The sequence below is a fragment of the Humulus lupulus genome, chromosome X (genome assembly GCF_963169125.1).
Source record: "Humulus lupulus chromosome X, drHumLupu1.1, whole genome shotgun sequence".
Classification (NCBI taxonomy): Eukaryota; Viridiplantae; Streptophyta; class Magnoliopsida; order Rosales; family Cannabaceae; genus Humulus; species Humulus lupulus.
Genome location: NC_084802.1, coordinates 212,369,283 through 212,387,651, shown reverse-complemented (window position 1 = coordinate 212,387,651; position 18,369 = coordinate 212,369,283). Strand labels below are relative to the sequence as shown.

Here is an 18,369-nt window from a genome sequence, read left to right as displayed (position 1 = left end):
GAGTAATTACTCTGAATTACACTAAATTCTAATTATAGGGTGGCTTTCCAAACGCACCCTTAGTCACTTTTATAAAATAGTATTGTACTAATAATCTTAATTTTCTTACTTTTATGAGGTATTTTTTTTATCTCAACTAGTGAGAACAACATAGTGCAATTCAAAATTTGGATTCCTAAGATGTTTAAAGATATTCAACTTGCAAGAACAACCTCTTTAATCTCAAGGGAGTGTGTTTGCTATATCAATTACGTTATCTTCTTAGAGTTTTGCAATATGCTTAATTTAGCAAGCAATAAACGCATGATAATGCCACTATGTTAAACAATTATTCAATTCAAAACGCTTTATACATTAATAAAACTTTATATAGATTTTACCACTAATATTGTGACAAGTTTATTTATTAGCTAGTCAATTCAACATTTGTAACAACTATCTCAATAATTGAAATAATTATAATTTTCAATGTTTTTACATTCTTCAAGTTTTATTTTATGGTAAATAGTAATTGGGGTCTCTAAACTTTACTAGTTGTATCACTTAGGTCCTTAATTTTTATTTTATAACAATTGGATCCTCAATCTTTACTTTTTGACTCAGTTAGGTCCCCAAAATTATATTTTATTAAATAAATCTTAATTTATAAGGATAAAATAAGATTTTAACAAAAAAACCTATTCTTTTTCTCTTCAAACCCTTCTTTATTAATTAGTTATTATAAACTATATTACTTTTGGTAATTGAACTAAATATTATTTTGGAATATTAAGAAATACTAATAAAAAAAATATATATTCTGTTATACCTCTAAAATATATAATATATTAATTAGTTTATCATTTTTAATATAAAAAAATTATATACTTTAAATTTAGAAGCATGAAATTTATTAAAGGTGTTTTTATCTATAACATTATTTTTTTCTCATTAAATACATATTTAAATTCCTTATAAATTGTTAAAAATTATATCCACACTTTAAAAGAAAATTAACAAAATTCTTTCCACACATATAAAAAAAATTATGCAATAAATTATAAAGGCGGAAATAATTTTGAACAATATATGAGGAATTTAAATAGAAATGTATGTGGCAAGAAAAAATTAAAATATAGATAAAGACACTTTTAATAAATTTCATATTATTTTGTAAAATTTAAAGTATATAAATGTTTGTATTAATAATATTAAACTAATTAATATATAAGTAATATATTAAATATTTTAGAGGTATGATAAAACATATTTTTTATATTATTTCATAATATTTCAATAGAATATCTAGATCAATTACAAAATAAAAAGTAAAATATTTGGTAATAAAGAAAGGTTTAAAGAGAAAAAAATAGTTGTTATTTTTTTATCCTTATAAATTATAAGACTTATTATTTAATAAAATATCACTTTAGGAACTTATGTGAGCTATATAGCAACAGTTCGGTGTTTAATTGCTACAAAATAAACGATGAGACCTAAGTGATACAATCGATTTGAGACCTAAGTGACCTAAGTGATACAATCGGTAAAAGAATAAGGCATCCATGTGCTATTTACCCTTTATTTCAAGTGTTGGCAATTATTTTTAGTACTTGGACTGAGTGCTAGCTATTTTATGTGTTGTTAACAAAATCCTTTTGCTGTGATGGAAATCGACTCAGATCATAGATAAAAAGGAAAATTCATTAAACAACACTAGATAAACGGTCCTCAAGACAGATCAAGGGCTCTGTTTTATCTTCCTAGAAGAATAATATAATATATTACAGATAGAATTAATCACAAACTGATACTAAAAAACACCATAAACCATCATCAGAAAACAGAAATATACACATATATATATAAATATCTTGTTTAAGCCATTTTCTAAGCGATGCAGCGCATGGAGTACATGGAGATAGGAGAATCAACCATGGTGATGGCAGTGGGGTGATCACTCTCGATCCCATAATCCATCATCGGACGGTACTCGAGCTCCTCGTCGTGTTCGCACACGAATTCGGGCACTTCAATCTCACTCCTCTTCATATAATCCCAAAGAAACTCCAACCTGATCACGTAGTTTAGCTTCTGGTACAAACTGTAATGAAAAAAAAAATCCAAAGTATTAGTAAGTTTTTTTTTTTTTTTTTCATAAAATTTTGTAATGAATCAATTCTCATAAATCGATTATCTTACCCTCCGCTGAAAAGGAACCGACCAAAGGTGGCTAAGAAAAGCCTGGACTGTATCCCTGGATGAACGAAATAAACCGATTCTAGGTTATCCTTAACTTTAGCCGGAATAGCCTCGTAGATCGATCGGAGAGTTGAGATTCCGGGAAAGTTTTCGGTCCGGTTAACATCCGTGTGGATGTAGACCATTGAGAATGGTTTCTCATCATCTAAGTTTGGGAAAACTCTGTCTTCTAGATACTTGTTCAGAGCATCACTGCTCACAAGTCGAGCTGATGATAAAATAAACACCACAACCAAAATCAGACACTAAAACATACAATCGTTAGAAGAGAGAAGAGAGAAGAAAAAGAAGAAAGATGAGTTTATTACCAGGGAAGAACTTTCCGATGATTCGAAGAATCTTGTGGCCATGTTTGTCACGGCCCTGGATCTCGAACACTAGAAGTTTCTCGATGAGGTTGAGCTGATCTTCTAGAGAAGAAGAAGGAGAGGAATTCATGGTTTTCTAGACTCAAAGCTTTGGATTGAACAATGTGTAGATGCTTTCTCTACAGGAATTAGTATATTTATAACACGTAAATAATTATTTTATTTATTTATTTTTCTATTTATTAAAAATGGGTTTAAAACGAGAAAATAAAAGATTGTAAATGGTCAGGTCAGGTGGGACAATATATTGAAATATTACATAGTGCAAAAACCAACTATGATATTACATGTCATTATCTGTTGATGTTGATGTTGTTTGTTCTTATTTTAATTTATCCATTATCATATGAAATGTTACATTATGGACGATTGTGATATATCATAATAGATATTAAATTTCACTGATATTAAATTACACTTATTAACAGGGGTGCCCCTTAACAATTTCCTTATTTGTTAAAACTAAAAAGAAAGAAAAAAGGCAAAGCATTATTTGTTTGAAATTGAATTGTTTTTAAAATTTTCTAGTTAGGTAGACCATGGTTGCAGGGTGGTGATTGGGGGTTGGGCCTGAAGAATCTTTCTTTGTAGATTGAGCTGAGATGAGATTGACTCAGCACTAGGCTGTACAGGATGATACACATTCTGATCCTCTCAACAAAATAAATATGCTAAGCTAAGTATTACACACACAAAAAATATGTTAGAAAACGTTATGCAAATTTCTTCAATTTCAATTTCTCACCTATAAAAGTATGAGACTGCTTTGGATTGGGCATTACAGTCTTTCTTTATCTGTTATAGAGTTAGATTGTTTGTTATTAGTATCTGTTTTCTCTAAGTGTACCAAATTTTTTAATGACCCCTGTTTTTTATTAGATGACATTGCAAGTTTGTTATCTAGTTTTTTAGAGTGTTCTTAATCTATCCATATATGTCGTTTGACTGATAAACATGCTCATGAATTAGCCGCACACACACGATGAACTTGCTTAGATAGAAAAGTACCATCCTTTTATTCATGATGTATTACACTATAATTTTTATCAATGAATTATTCATTGTTGCAATAATAAGGTAAGGTTTCATTGCTAAGCTCTTGACATTGCTGCCAGCAGTGAGATAGTATTTGTTAATTGTGTTTTTCCATCAACAATAAACTAAGCAAAAATGTTTTTCAGTACATAGATATTAGAGATATTGTCAGCTAAAATAATTAAATCAAAGGAGAAGTTACATTCATTTAAGCACTTAAACATCTAATTTTTTTTATGAAAAAAATATCCAACTTTAACAATTTCGTATTTCGTAAACACTTGACGTTAAATTTTCTGTTAATTATTGATGCGATAGTAATTAAATGAGATATTCACGTCTAAAATACTTAAGTTGTTGTCATTCAAGCTTTTAAATACTTAAGTTTTTTTTTAATGTAAAAAACACTTGAAAAAAAGCTTGAACAAAATTTAATTTAAAATATACAAAATTAAAAACCCTAATTTTAATTAAAATAATATAAATAAAAGCTTAATAGATAATTTATTGAAATTTAATACAAAGTTAACAAAAATTAAATAACACCACACCAACCACTGTTCATCTTTATAGACAACCACAGTTCATCTTCCTCAACAATGTTATTTTTTACTAACACCATTACCACCATTGTTCATCATCTTAGCCAACTCAAATTTGAATTTATATATATATATATATATATTAAGCTTTTATTTATATTATTTCGATTAAAATTAGTATTTTTTTATTTATACTTTCTTTAAGTGTTTAATTAATTTTTAAATAATAAATAAAAATTTATTAATTTTAACCAATACTATGCTAACATGGTGCATGTGCTAAATTTAATAGAAAATTTAACGTCATGTACTTACCGCTTACGAAATTGTTGAAGTTATATATTTTTTCCGTAAAAAAATTAATTATTTAAGTGCTTCATTGACAAAAATTTAGGTATTTTAGCCATCAATATCACATTATCAATTAACGAAAAAGTTAACGTCAGGTACTTTCAGAGTATGGCATTGTTGAAGTTAGGTATTATTTTTGTCAAAAAAAATCTTAGATATTTAAATGCTTGAATGACAAAAACTTAAGTTTTTAAAATTCTCTTTTGCATTCTTTTTTATGCTCTTTTATCCAATTTGAGAGAGAAAAATGTTGTTAGGACCTACTAATATATATTTTTTTGTATAATTATTTTTTTCTTTTCCATTAACTTTTCTTCCCAACCTAACAACTTTTTTTTCTTCTCTTTAAAAAAATTTCCCTTTCATTTTTTCTTCTACCAAACATAGGAGATCGTACAAAAAAAGAATATAATACGCAGAAAGTTAAAATAAAGGAAAATACCAGTTTGATCTCTGTGTTTTTTCTAAATATGCGATCGGCCCTTATGTTTTGTTAAATGACAATTTGAACCCTGTGTTTTACAAAATGGATCAAAATGATACCTTATATCCAATTTTGGTAAAAAAAATTCAAATATAATTATTCATTCTCAGCTCCTCGACAACTTTCTCTGCTTCTCTGAATCCATCACATCACTAACGACCTGAAAATTGATCTTAAAATTGAAATTATTTTAACTAAAATTGAGTGTAAGGTATTATTTTGATCAATTTTGTAAACGCATATGGCCTGAATTGTTATTTAACAAAACACAATAGTTGATCGTGTATTCAGGAAAAACACATGGACCAAATTAATATTTTCCCTTCAAATAATAAAAACATAGAAGGCAAGATAATTGGTCTTGTGGTTGAATTTATTCACTAATCTTTCATCTCACATTTATTAAAGGGAAAAAATTAGATATACATGATTGTCTTTCATCTTCACATTTATTTAGCTTGTTATCAAGAAATCCAAACAAATTTAATGCTGTACTGTACTGTGATGGTGAGTGGGGACCATATACTAAGAGGAATATGCATATATTGTTGTAAAAAAGAATAAGAGTGAGAGAAAGCTTATATTGAATATTGTAGAGATAACTCTAGATGTTGAGGAGGTTCAACCGTTCACCAGATATTATCTATCTACCTATATCTATATAATTGATTTAAGTAACCGATATTAATGTATATATTTACAACGGCTGTCCAAGAGAGCCACATAAATGTCAATGCCCTATCCAAAGTGGTTTGCTTTTACGCTTTATAAACTTCCAATTATAATTATATACATACAAACAAGCAACATTAAGTTCTTGATAAACAGACACAAAAATATGAGATTTATTGGGTTGAGTAAAAGAAAATTTTTCCAATACTTATCAATAATGTCTTACGTGGCAATACTTTATAAAAAAAAAAATATTTTTAATGTTTGTTTGAATTGGTTCTAAATATTTTTTTTCCTAATAATAGACATCACATTAAGAATACTTGATAGTGTTTGGTTTGGTGAAAATGTTAAATCTAGCTATAAATTTAATTTTATGGCTAAGACGTTTGTGTTTAACTCGTTCCAAATATCTCATATGGGTGATTAATATTAAGAAACTCTACCTAGGTACTCTTATCCTATGGACATGATTAAAGGATAATATTTATGTAGGAAATACACTTTAATAAAGAAATTGAGAAGTTTAATGAGCCAAAACTAAGGAGATTGAGAAAGGGGCATTCCGAGAATCGAACTCGGGACCTCTCGCACCCAAAGCGAGAATCATACCACTAGACCAAATGCCCACATTGATCAATAAGGTACGTTTAAATAAAACTATTAAGTTTTTGAGAGAATAAACAATAAAATATATAAAGAAATTTTTGTATTGTTTCTCATGTCTCCTTATGAGTGAGGACTAATAATAGATATTTATAAAGACTAACCATAGATTGATGCTCCCCTGATTTCATGTGAAAATATCCATTTTCTACATAACAACCGTATAAAAAAATATCCTGAAACATGAATATAATTGAATGGATCCACATGATTACCAAAAATCTCCACAAGAACACGATCCATCAGCAAAGTGGTGAAACCGCTTAGCATCTCTAATTATAATGGCTCTCTTTTCGACGAGTGATATGAACTTGGCAGTGCCATGACAGTCACCGCAAATTCTAAGGTTCTTTGTTATGATTATTGGCATGCCAACATGAGTTACCAAAATCCCAAAGGCAATGGCTAACTTTTCACTGTGCTTGCTGATCATCTCTTCTTTCACTTCCTCTTCAACATCATGTAGAACATACTCTGTTTTAGACACAAATCCAGCCTTCCTGATCTTTTGAATCAATTCTTCCAATTTCTTATGTATCTTCTCTGATTCGGGGTGAGATTGATCATCTGCCACGAAGCTATAAATTTTGTTTTCATGTTCTATATAACTGCACCCTGGTTTGGGGTTTCTGATGAGACCTCTATCCTTCATCAAAGCCCTGACCTTTGAAGCATCCTTCCATAAGCCAGCTGCAGAGTACATATTCGATAACATTATATAGTTTCTGGAATCTGAGGGCTCCAAATCAAACAACCGCTCGGCAACTTCTTTCCCAAGTTCAATGTTACCATAGACTCTACAAGCTCCAAATAAAGCCCCCCAAACACCAGAATTTGGCTCCATTGACATACTTGTAATAAGCTCATAAGCATCATTTAGAAGTCCAGAGCGACCAAGAAGATCAACCATGCATGAATAGTGATCCAATCTGGGCTGAATTCCGTATACTTGAGACATAATCTTGAAGTAGTTTTTCCCTTCATTGACAAGCCCTGAATGGCTACAAGCATTCAGCAAATGAACAAACGTAACATGATCAGGCTCCATGCCTTTCATAAGCATGCACTCAAATAACTCCACAGCTTCTTTTCCATGGCCATGCACAGCATAGCCTGCCAGCATGGCAGTCCAAGAAACTCTATCAGGATCAATTAGCTCTCCAAAAGCCTTACGTGAATCCTTTAACCTCCCTAGCTTTGCATACAAATCCAAAAGTGAAGTTGCAACAGTTACATTTGCATTGAGGCCACAGTTAACGATTAAACCATGAACTGCCTCTGCTAGTTTTCCTACCCCTAAATTTCCACAAGCTTGAAGCAACGCTACCATAGTGCCATCATCAGGCCTAAGTCCAGTCCTTCGCATCATATTAAAGTTACCAATTCCAACCTCTGGAAAACCATTTTGCGAAGGAACTGAAACCATCAAATTCCATGACACAAAATTCTGTACCGGCATTGCCTCAAACAATTGACAAGCAACGTCTGGAGAACCAAACTTTCCGTACATGTTAATAAGAGAATTAACAACTTTCACTTCCAATAACAAACCCAATTTAAGCGCAATCCCATGAATGTACTTTCCCACATCAACAGCACCATAATCAATACAAGCTGAGATAAAGGCAATAAGCGTAACCTCATTGGGTTCCATATCCAATTCAAACTTCATTCTGAAAAATGCAGTTGTGCACTTATCAACCAGACCTTTTCTTGCAAACCCAGTAATCAAATTGTTCCAGGAGACCAAATCCTTGTTGGGCATTTCATCAAACAACTGTTGCGCATTATCAGCACATCCCAATTTCGTATAACAAGACACCAGTCGATCACCAATAAACCCATCACTATAGTCAACAGATTTGATAACATGGGCATGAATGGAATGACAATAGGAGACGGAATAACAGGAGTTTACAGCAAGAATCAGAGCTGAGACGATAGTTTCCGGACTTGACCGTGGGTTGCATTGAAGAGAAGACTGTTGGATAAAGGCACTGTGAAATCTTTTCATGGAAAAGAATTTGTAAGGAGCTGAAAATACTGGGTATTGACGGCATTGGAAACGTATGAAAGTCTTGGTTTTGACGCACAAATAGGAGAAAGGGATTAACTGGCATGATGAAGAAGGTAGAGTCATAATTTCCCATCATTGAAAGACCAATCCAAACAATTTTGAGAATACCTTGTTCGTTTTGAGTTAGCTAAAAGAACCATCCAGAGCTTTGAAGTCAAATACGAAGTAGGGAGTACACACTTACCGACTCTGATAATACATAACCATGTTCTTCCATCAATGGTGAGAGAACTCGACCATGTTCGATGCTTCTTTTGGTAAAGTAATAGCATCGACGCGGGAAAATGTACACTTTGTATGGACTTTTGACGTAGCAATGGCCCACTTTAATTCCTTCTTGGGCTTGGTATATCTAGCCCATTTTGGGCTCGTTAATATGGGAGCTAAATATTCAATTCTAACAATGTTTTCTTAAGTTTACAATTTTACAACAATTTTGTTGAATTTTTTAAAATTACCAATAAATTTTTCTCGACCGTTTAAGATTTTTATCAATTGACCACTTGGAATAATTATTTTGACTAGTTGTTCCTAGGAAAAACCATGAGTAATGAAGAGTTTTAGCTCAAGCTAGAAGCTTTTGTTGCTGAGCTTATTATATATTTAGAGCTTAAATTTGTGATGATTCTTTTCATTGGCACCAAACAATTAGTAATTTGAAACGACGTTGTTTTACATTAATTCATTAAATAAAATAACACATAAATTTTAAATATAAATATATGTATATGGAACAAAGAAACTATGTCCATTCGTTTATTCAAGTTTGTCAATATGGGTTGAAACGTACCAACTCAACACAACATCATTGGTTACTAATAACTATTTTGGATTTAATTAGTATTATTATTATTATTATTATTTTTTTGTTGATAGGTTAAAATTTTGATTTTGCTTTAAATTTGGAAGAAACATCTCAAACAAGTTTACAATCAAATTCATTATTTGGAGTGCAAGGACAAAATTTGTAGAAAATAATCAACAAAGCAAATATTTTTAGTGTTTTTTTAAACTAGATAAGGATATATATTGCAAAAATTGACAACCTCATAATATTAATTTTCATTTTACTCATTATCATAGCAGCCTTTACTCCCACATATATTTATAAAAATATATTAAGAAAAGAGCATTTTTATAAGTCACCCTGTGGTGTCCAACACCCTATTAATAAAATATATGAATAAATAATAAATTATGAGAATGTAAAAATAAGTGGAATATATATTTTTATGATAGCAATCTTTTTTTCTATGAGAAAATGTTAAATCAAAGTAGTTCATCTTCTTTTAATTTTAATACGAGTTTGTACTTTCGTTTTCACATAATCTTATATTTTGTACTTTGGTAAAAAAAATAGTACTGTTAACTCATGGACTCTTTTTTCTCACTTTTCTTCTTAAAATTCCGAGCAAACTGATAGTCACGTTAAGATGTTAAATCTCATTACTCAACTCCAAATGATATTAATCTCCTACCTCTGGAATATATTTAAATAAACTTAATGTTAAATGTTTATTTATATGGTATATAAAATTAATTTATTATAACTAATTGATTTAATATATCAAAGTTAATATTTTATTTATTGACTAAATATTATAATTAATTGTCAATATTATTTGGTATCTGATTTTGTTTGTTACCCGATTTTGCATATCTCAACTGATTGAGAGAATATTTCAATCTGTGACAGAGACTCTGATGGTAGGTCTCACTCTATAAATATAGAGCATCAGTCCTAAGCTCACTGCTCATTTTCTGATTTTCAGTAAATTCATCTAAAAGAGTTAGTGAGAGCTTGAAAGCTTGTGTACTTGTTCTAATTTTTGTTTCTGTTTCTTTTGTAGATCTAAAAGTAGATCGAGATTATCAATTGCAATGACTGGAGGTATATAATATTCGATCCTCTCTTTGTATATGTTCAATCTATATATCAATTTCGCCTACATATATAGAATTGTTGATATACCTATATTTTCATTTAAGCTATCATCTAAAATTTAGAATGTTGTTATTTTGAGTATTAATGTGTCTAACACCATAAGATGTAACACCCTATAATTAGTTAACGGTGCTTTATAATAATTATTAAATTAAAATATATAAAACTCGATATTAAATTTTAACAATAGCGATATACCCCTCTTGTAGTGTTTAGACATCACCTTAGCTATTCTCTAAAATTTGATTTAAAATAAAGTTTTATTTATTTAGGTTTATCGGAAAAAGAAAAAGGATATTCCAAGTCAGCAATCTTAAACCACCAAGTAAGGGTTACATATGGAAGGACGAAACACGTCATGGGAGTTTTCATCGGATAAAAAGAAGGGCCCCGCACCACAATCAACACACTAAACGACAAAACAAGTCTCACCAAGTCAACGGTTCGAATAGTCAATGATGATAGGTTTAAGCTAACGCTAAAACATACACTCGCATGCACAGGATTCCAAGTCCCAAAAGACCTATAATATCAGATATCTACTTGCAGATGTACGCTAAAGATTTGTTTCAGAGAGACTTTTTAGAGACTCATAAATAAGAAAAGAACAAGAAGAAGAAGAAAGTTTCATTTAGTAAGGATAGAAAGAAAGAGACAAGAGTGAGTGAGTAAGTGATATTATTATTATTATTATTATTATTAGTAATAGTAGAGAACCAAGCTCAAAACTCAGAGATTACAAAAGAAAAATGTCAGTGTGACACGCCAAAGGAAAAGAGTGTAGACTGTGTTGGGGTGTATAATTAATTACTATGAGGAGGACTTGTGCTAATAAAGCATTATTATTAGGACTTTCTTGGCTTTGAGGGGGGTCAGTATTTTCAGTACTCAGTATATAGATTTAAAAGTTTTTGCAGAAAAAGTTAATTATGTATTGACCGTTACATCCCACGCGTCCAATCCCTATTTCTTTTGTTCTCAGCTTTGGTCAGACTAAAATTTACTCCTCTTCTTTAATTACTGTCCTATCTTTGGAACTAGGCCATATCATATATTCACATTCATATACATGTACTTCCCTTTCGTTATTATTATTACACTTTATTAATATTTCATTTTTAGTCTTTTGGGTTTGTTTGGTTTTTCTCTTAATGTAATCTCCGGCCACCGGAAAAAAAACCATGTCGCCGGTGGATACCAACAAGGGCTGGAATGGTGTGCAGGATATGAACTATCCCGCGCCACTTGCTTCCCATGAGGATGTTGCTAACGACCCTATTGTGTTTTGGGATACTCTAAGGCGTTTTCATTTTCTGATGAATACCAAGTTTATGTGAGAAAAAGCTTCATCTTTTTCCTTCTTTTTCTAATCTATCTTTATTTTTGGGATTTTCCCACTATTTTAATAATACTATGTAGCTTAGAACTCTCAAATGGTATAGGATGGTACTTTTCATAGATAGTGTGGTACAAAGATTCTTTTTTTTTTTTTGTGATGTTGGGTTTTTTTTTTACTGTTCTGTTGTTAAGTTATATCTTTCTTTATTAATTTTTGCAATTATTTGAAGGATTCCTGTGATTGGAGGGAAAGAGCTGGATTTGCATATATTATACGTTGAGGTAACAAGAAGAGGTGGTTTTGAGAAGGTTTGTCATGGCTCCCCAACTTTTAACTAATATAGTAAGAATAAGAATACTACTAAGTCTCTGTTCTAAATTAGAAAAACAAAATTTTGTTTATGTAGGTTGTAGCAGAGAAGAAATGGAGGGAAGTGGGTACTATATTCATGTTCTCTCCAACAACAACAAGTGCTTCTTTTGTGTTAAGAAAACACTACATAAGTCTTCTTTATCACTATGAACAAGTTCACTTCTTTAACATGCAAGGTTCTCTGTGCAGCCCTTCAGGTAAATTTTCACTATTGTTTGTTCTTAACTTGCTCTCCTTTCATTAAAAAGAAAGAAAGAAAGAAAAAGTCTTTCATTTTCTACTTCTTATTATTATTCTTGCTTTGCAGTTACATTTCCCGTCTGCACCCGCCCCTGCAAATCAGAATTGGCTATAGTGCAATACTCTCCCAAACCCATGAACGATTTTCCCTTAAACCAGGATATAGAAGGTAAAAGAACACTTCATATATGCATAAAACATACATACACATTTGTATTTATATAGATAGGTCCATGCTAGTGTCTAGTCAAAAGCCTTTTTGTGAGTGTTGTTATTTTCATCATAGCATGCTTGATATCATCCAACTTTTTGTTGTGTTTGCTGTTCTGTTCTAGTTAAGGGGTCCACTCATCTAAATCTAAGTACGTAAAAAACTAAGATATCCAAAGGCCTGATATTAATAATGTAAGATTATTGGCTTGTGTTTTTTCAGGTATAGGAACTATTGATGGAAAATTTGACTGTGGTTATTTGGTGACTGTGAAGCTGGGGTCGGAGGTACTGACTGGAGTACTGTATCATCCAGAAGAAGAAGGCTCTGCTAGCCCAGTTGCTGATCCAAACAATGCCATAGTACCTTACACCGGGAAACCTCGCCATTCTCGTCGTAGAAGGAAGAGTAAAAGAAGAGGAGACCCCAATTATCCAAAACCCAATAGGAGTGGATACAACTTCTTCTTCGCTGAAAAGCATTACAAGCTCAAATCCCTCTACCCAAACAGAGAGCGTGAGTTCACTAAGATGATTGGGGAGTCTTGGACCAATCTCAGCCCAGAAGAGAGGACGGTAATGACATGTTTGTTTGTACCATTTAGAAAGCTTATTATTATTATTATTTACTGTTTTGCTGCTTGTTGTTGATGTGTAGGTTTATCAGAATATTGGGTTGAAAGACAAAGAAAGATACAGGAGGGAGTTGAAAGAATATAAAGAGAGCATGAAACTGAGGCAGCAGACAATGGAAGAGAATATTTGATGTGTAGTGTAGGTCTTGAACTGTATAAAAGAGAATTCATATAAAGAATATATGGACTACTCTGTTTTGAGATGTACACTTTTGGTAGTAGAGGTTCTAACTTGGTAAAATCAAAGCTCAATTCCAAAGGGCACTTACTTAACCAAATCCTTTTTGGGGTTTCGAAGTTTTCATTATGCAGTTTAGTCAATGGAAGGTCCCTAGTAGATGAGATGGATCCTTTGAATTTGGTGGTTGTGTTTAGTTGGAGGAGATGAATATGGTCTATATAAAAAAGATAAAGACAACTTTATTACTCTTTTTTCACCTGTAAATAACATCATTACATCTTTTTTTTTTGTGGTTTCATTTTTTACTTGGATAGCTATGAGCTAAGGACATCATCATGATGATTTAGAGTCATTAAGCTTTTGATTTTGGAGTAAAAGACCTTGATTATATCAAAGACAGACGCAAAATTTTTGGTTTTGGTATATCAAATAAATATACAGAACATTAAACACTAGTATCATTAGGTTAGCACGCTAGTTAAGGCCAATGAAAGAAACGGTGCTTCTTCCTCTTTTAATGTACAAAATTTGAATATAAAAACTGAGCTGAATGAATGAAAGCTCTCTCTCAGATCGTGAACAGAGAGAAGGACTGAGTATTATTTATAGAAGAAGTCATATAAGGGCCGAGTACAGCTGTGTTCTAACAATGCCCTGAACATCTTGGTAGTTACACTAACAACTCTAATAGAATCCTAACACATTCAACTAACTCACTCAACATTCCCCCTCAAGCAAAAGGGAGACTTTACAACCTTGAGCTTGTCCCTAAACTTAAGGAACCTGTCAACACTCAGACCCTTTGTAAGTACATCATCAACTTGATCTTGAGTTGGCATATATCGAACACCCAATTCCTTACACAGTACCATATCCTTCACAAAGTGCACATCTATTTCAACGTGCTTTGTCCAGGCATGGTACACAGGATTGGCAGTTAACGAGACAACACCAATGTTGTCACACCAAATCACAGGAGGCTGCTGAATTTGTATGTACATCTCTTTCAACAAAGCTCGACGCCAGGGCACTTCAGCTGCTGCATTTTCTAAGGCTCGGTATTCTAACTTAGTGCTCGACCGTGCAATGACATGTTGCTTCTTCGAGCTCCAAGAAACTAAGCAAGAGCCTAAAAACACGCAATACCCTCCTGTGGACTTGCGATCATCTAGGCAGCTAGCCTAGTCAGGAACGGTAAAGCCCTGTAGCGTGAGTGTCTTTGTGGAACTAGGTTTGAAATTAATACCATGTGTTATGGTATGTTTGAGATACCTAAGAACCCTCTTACACGTCTGCCAATGAGTCACAGTGGGTGTCTGCAAGAATTGACTCAGCTTAGACACAATATAAGCTATATCTGGGCGAGTGATGGTCAAATACTGCAGGGCTCCAATTGTACTTTGATATAGTTCTGGTTCCTCCAATAATTCCCCTTCACTCCGAAACAGGGTGTGTCTAGGAGCAGCAGAAGTTGAGTATCCTTTTGCACCAGTCATCTTCACTCGGGTGAGAAGATCTGAAATATACTTTGATTGAGACAAATACAAGCTAGTAGAGTCACGATAGACTTCAATCCCCAAGAAGTAGTGAATGGAACCAAGTTGTTTCAAGGCAAAAGTATCATTCAAATCATCAACCAGCTGCTGAATTAATGTTGAGGTTGTGCCTATGATCAGTAAGTCATCAACATAGACTAAAAGAAACAAAAGTTGAGATTGATGATTGTATATAAAGAGAGACACATAAGATTTTGAATTTTTGAAACCCCACTCTAACAAAGATGACCGCAACCTATCAAACCAAGCTCACGAAGCTTGTTTAAGCTCGTAGAGAGCTTTGTTCAACTTGCAAACATAGTGAGGATTTGTCCTGCTAACGAAACCTTGAAGTTGGTCCATAAAGATTGTTTCCTTCAAATAACCATTCAGAAATGCGTTATTCACATCAAGTTGTTTGATATCCCAGCCAAAATGAATAGCAGCAGTATGAACAATACAAATGGTTGTTGGCTTGATGACTAGGCTATATGTCTTATAAAAATTAACACCCGAGGTCTGATGAAACCCTTTGGTCACTAAACGGGCCTTGTACTTTTGAATTGTACCATCCGGATTGAACTTTGTCTTGAACACCCACTTATTACCAAAGCTTCTTGATTAGGAGGAAGAGGCACTAAGGACCAAGTCTGATTCTTCATGAGGGCGGTATACTTAACTTGCATAGCCTCTAACCATATTGGATTGCGAAGAGCTTCTTGACCAGAGTTGGGCTCAGTGGGACCAACTTCTACACTCAAAGGATGTTTTGTAGTCACAAGAGCTTTTGGTTTTACAATACCTTTTCGTATTCTGGTCTACATGGTACCAGTGGAGGTAGCAGCAGGTCGATAGTGTGTAGGACACGCTATACGAGCAATAGCAATGGGCATCAAAGTAGCGGGGCTGCTAATGGTGACTTGTTGAGCCTCCAAAGGTGTGTCAAAGCCTGCTATATCAGCATGAATAGTGTTGGTAGAAGCTCACAAGGATTCCTCATCACCGCGTGTGGGAGAAGCAGGTGGTGTCCTTGGTTATGGTGGAGTTACTTCCAATCTAGTCTAGATGGATTGTACACTAGTAGAAGAAGTGGGAGTTGACCATTTTTGTTGAGTGGTAGGCAGAGTGAATTTAATGGTGGGATTTGCATTTGTGGTGTCTGTTTTGGTGTGAGTATGATTAGGAGGAAAAAGTGTGTTCATCAAAGACACAATTTCTAGTTATATAGACCCGACCAGAGGGATGCAAGCATCTATAGCTCTTATGATCTTTGTTATACCCAACAAAAACAAGCACATGGATGACCGAAACTCAAGTTTGTATCAATTATATGGCCTTAGGCATGGATAACATGGTGTGCCAAACAGCGTAAGAAACCTATAGTCTGGTTGCTTCTTAAACAACCTATAAAATGGGCACTGACCATTGATAACTGGAGTGGGTAGTCTATTTATCAAATAGACTGTTGTTTGAAAGGCCTGACTCCACAATATGCCTATTCTTTCTCTCCAATCTCCCATTTTGTTGATGAATATTGTTATATTATTTTATAATATAATGTAATATTATATTATATTATAATATAATGTTTTAGATTAAATAGATGTGACAAAGAGTGTCACATATTGTAACATATAATAGAGCGTTACAATATTTAAATATATGAGATATATCTAAATAATGTAACATATTTGGTGTTACAAATTTGTAACTTCCAAATATTACCCTTTATTGTGTAAATTTGTTGTTACACAATATTGAGATGAATTTCATAAAGTCGTATGTGAAATGGCTGTTAGAGATATGATTTTAACCCCAATAATGTGTTTTGGGAGTTACAAAATCATTTGGGAGGGTTTGGAACCGTTTGGAAAAATAACACATTTTTAAGTGCTGAAATTGGTCGGTGGCCGCGGCCACTGAATGTTGGTGGCCGCGGCCTGTGGGACAGAGACTAGTGGCCGCAGCCACAAGCCAAAAACTGACCAATTTTTCAATTTTTTCAATCTTTGTTGAATGGCTCAAAAAACCCAAATAACTCTCAAATCTCATTTTTAATTCCATATTAATCCAATTAAATATTGGTAACAGCCATGGGGGTTGGTGGAATTTGAAATTCAAAGGGTGTCTCTAAACTCTATAAATTAGAGTCTATAGCTCACTTGTAAGACACAACATTTTTATCCATTAGAGCACTTGGCTAGAAACACCTTGAGGCTTGATTATTCCAGAAAGCATTTCCAATATCTGTGAGAGATCCCTTAGTGCTTGAGTTAAGGGGAAATAAGCTTTTGGACAAAGGTTTCAAACCTTGTTCAAGTTGGTGATCCCCAACACTCTTCACTTTGGTTGTGTGAGTGAGAGTTCTTAGTTCATTGTTCTTATTCTTGTTCTTTTATTCTATTGCTTTTCATTTATTCTATTATTCTATATTTACTCTTTTATATGTATCTTTTGTTTTAGAGTTGTAATCTCATCTATATCTTTCATTCTACTACTTCTAGTTTATTTGTATATTTTTGTCTTAGAGTTGTATCTTCTATTTCTATCATCTATCATCTTCTACATCTTTCTCTATATTTACATGTAATTTTTGTCATAGAGTTGTAACACTTTTTAATCAATAATATTTATTTGTAATATTTAGTTTAGAGTTGTAATTATCTTACCTATTTCCATTGAGGCAATACATATTTTCCTAACATTCAAAAGCTTATTTCTTTGTTTGTTTCAATGGAAGGTGAGACCATCAAAATCATGAATCAAGACCTAGTGAGGTTGGATAGGTTTGATGGATCCAATTTCACTAGGTGGCAAGATAAGGTGAGATTCCTTTTGACCACTCTCAAAATCGCCTACATTCTAGAATCCACTCTAGAACCTCTCCCAACGCCATCCGACAAGGACACTCCCGAGGAGGTGGAGAAAAGAAGGAAGAGGGAGGAGGACAATCTCTTCTGTAGGGGTCATATCCTCAACGCCCTATCCAATAGGCTCTATGACCTCTACACCAAGACCAAATCGGCCAAGGAGATATGGGATGCACTTGAGAAAAAGTTTAAGGCGGAAGAGGAAGGTACCAAAAAGTTCTTGATATCTCAATACTTCGATTTCAAATTTTTTTGTGATAAACCTATTCTTCCTTAAATTCATGAATTGCAAATAATTGTTAACAAACTGAAAGTTTTAAAGATTGAGCTTCCCGATGCCTTTCAAGTTGGTGCTATAGTGGCTAAATTACCACCAACCTGGAAGAGCTATAGGAAAAGAGACCTTCATAAAAATGAGGATTATTCTTTGGAGGAGATCCAAAAGCATATTCGAATTGAAGAGGAATCGATATGTAGGGATAAACTTGTGGATGGGTCTAATGGAGAGACTTCCAAAGCAAATGCGGTGTCACAACCAAAACATCCCAAAAAACAAAGGGAAAAAGGGTAACGAGAAACCTTTGGGTCCAAAAACCAACCCAAACA

The 18,369-nt window shown here is 33.0% G+C and overlaps 3 protein-coding genes and 1 non-coding gene across 4 annotated transcripts; 1 reads left to right on the top strand and 3 right to left on the bottom strand.

The window, feature by feature from the left end:
* Positions 1 to 1,665: 1,665 nt before the first annotated feature.
* On the bottom strand, positions 1,666 to 2,780 carry LOC133803260 (uncharacterized). The gene is made up of 3 exons (XM_062241230.1): positions 2,550 to 2,780; positions 2,182 to 2,449; positions 1,666 to 2,083 (listed from the first exon to the last, which is right to left on the bottom strand). The coding sequence occupies exons 1-3, from the start codon at positions 2,677 to 2,679 to the stop codon at positions 1,870 to 1,872; spliced, it is 612 nt and encodes a 203-aa protein (XP_062097214.1). The 5' UTR covers positions 2,680 to 2,780; the 3' UTR covers positions 1,666 to 1,869.
* A 3,470-nt stretch (positions 2,781 to 6,250) lies between these two features.
* On the bottom strand, positions 6,251 to 6,322 carry TRNAP-UGG (transfer RNA proline (anticodon UGG)). The gene has a single exon. It is a non-coding gene; the product is annotated as a tRNA-Pro (tRNA).
* Positions 6,254 to 8,711, bottom strand: LOC133804637 (pentatricopeptide repeat-containing protein At5g40410, mitochondrial). Its single transcript, XM_062242781.1, has one exon. It carries the CDS (start codon positions 8,497 to 8,499, stop codon positions 6,571 to 6,573), a length of 1,929 nt encoding a protein of 642 aa, XP_062098765.1. The 5' UTR covers positions 8,500 to 8,711; the 3' UTR covers positions 6,254 to 6,570.
* A 2,342-nt stretch (positions 8,712 to 11,053) lies between these two features.
* On the top strand, positions 11,054 to 13,644 carry LOC133804514 (high mobility group B protein 9). Its single transcript, XM_062242668.1, has 6 exons — positions 11,054 to 11,714; positions 11,950 to 12,028; positions 12,127 to 12,289; positions 12,400 to 12,501; positions 12,766 to 13,118; positions 13,201 to 13,644. Exons 1-6 carry the CDS (start codon positions 11,563 to 11,565, stop codon positions 13,306 to 13,308), a joined length of 957 nt encoding a protein of 318 aa, XP_062098652.1. The 5' UTR covers positions 11,054 to 11,562; the 3' UTR covers positions 13,309 to 13,644.
* Positions 13,645 to 18,369: the final 4,725 nt, after the last annotated feature.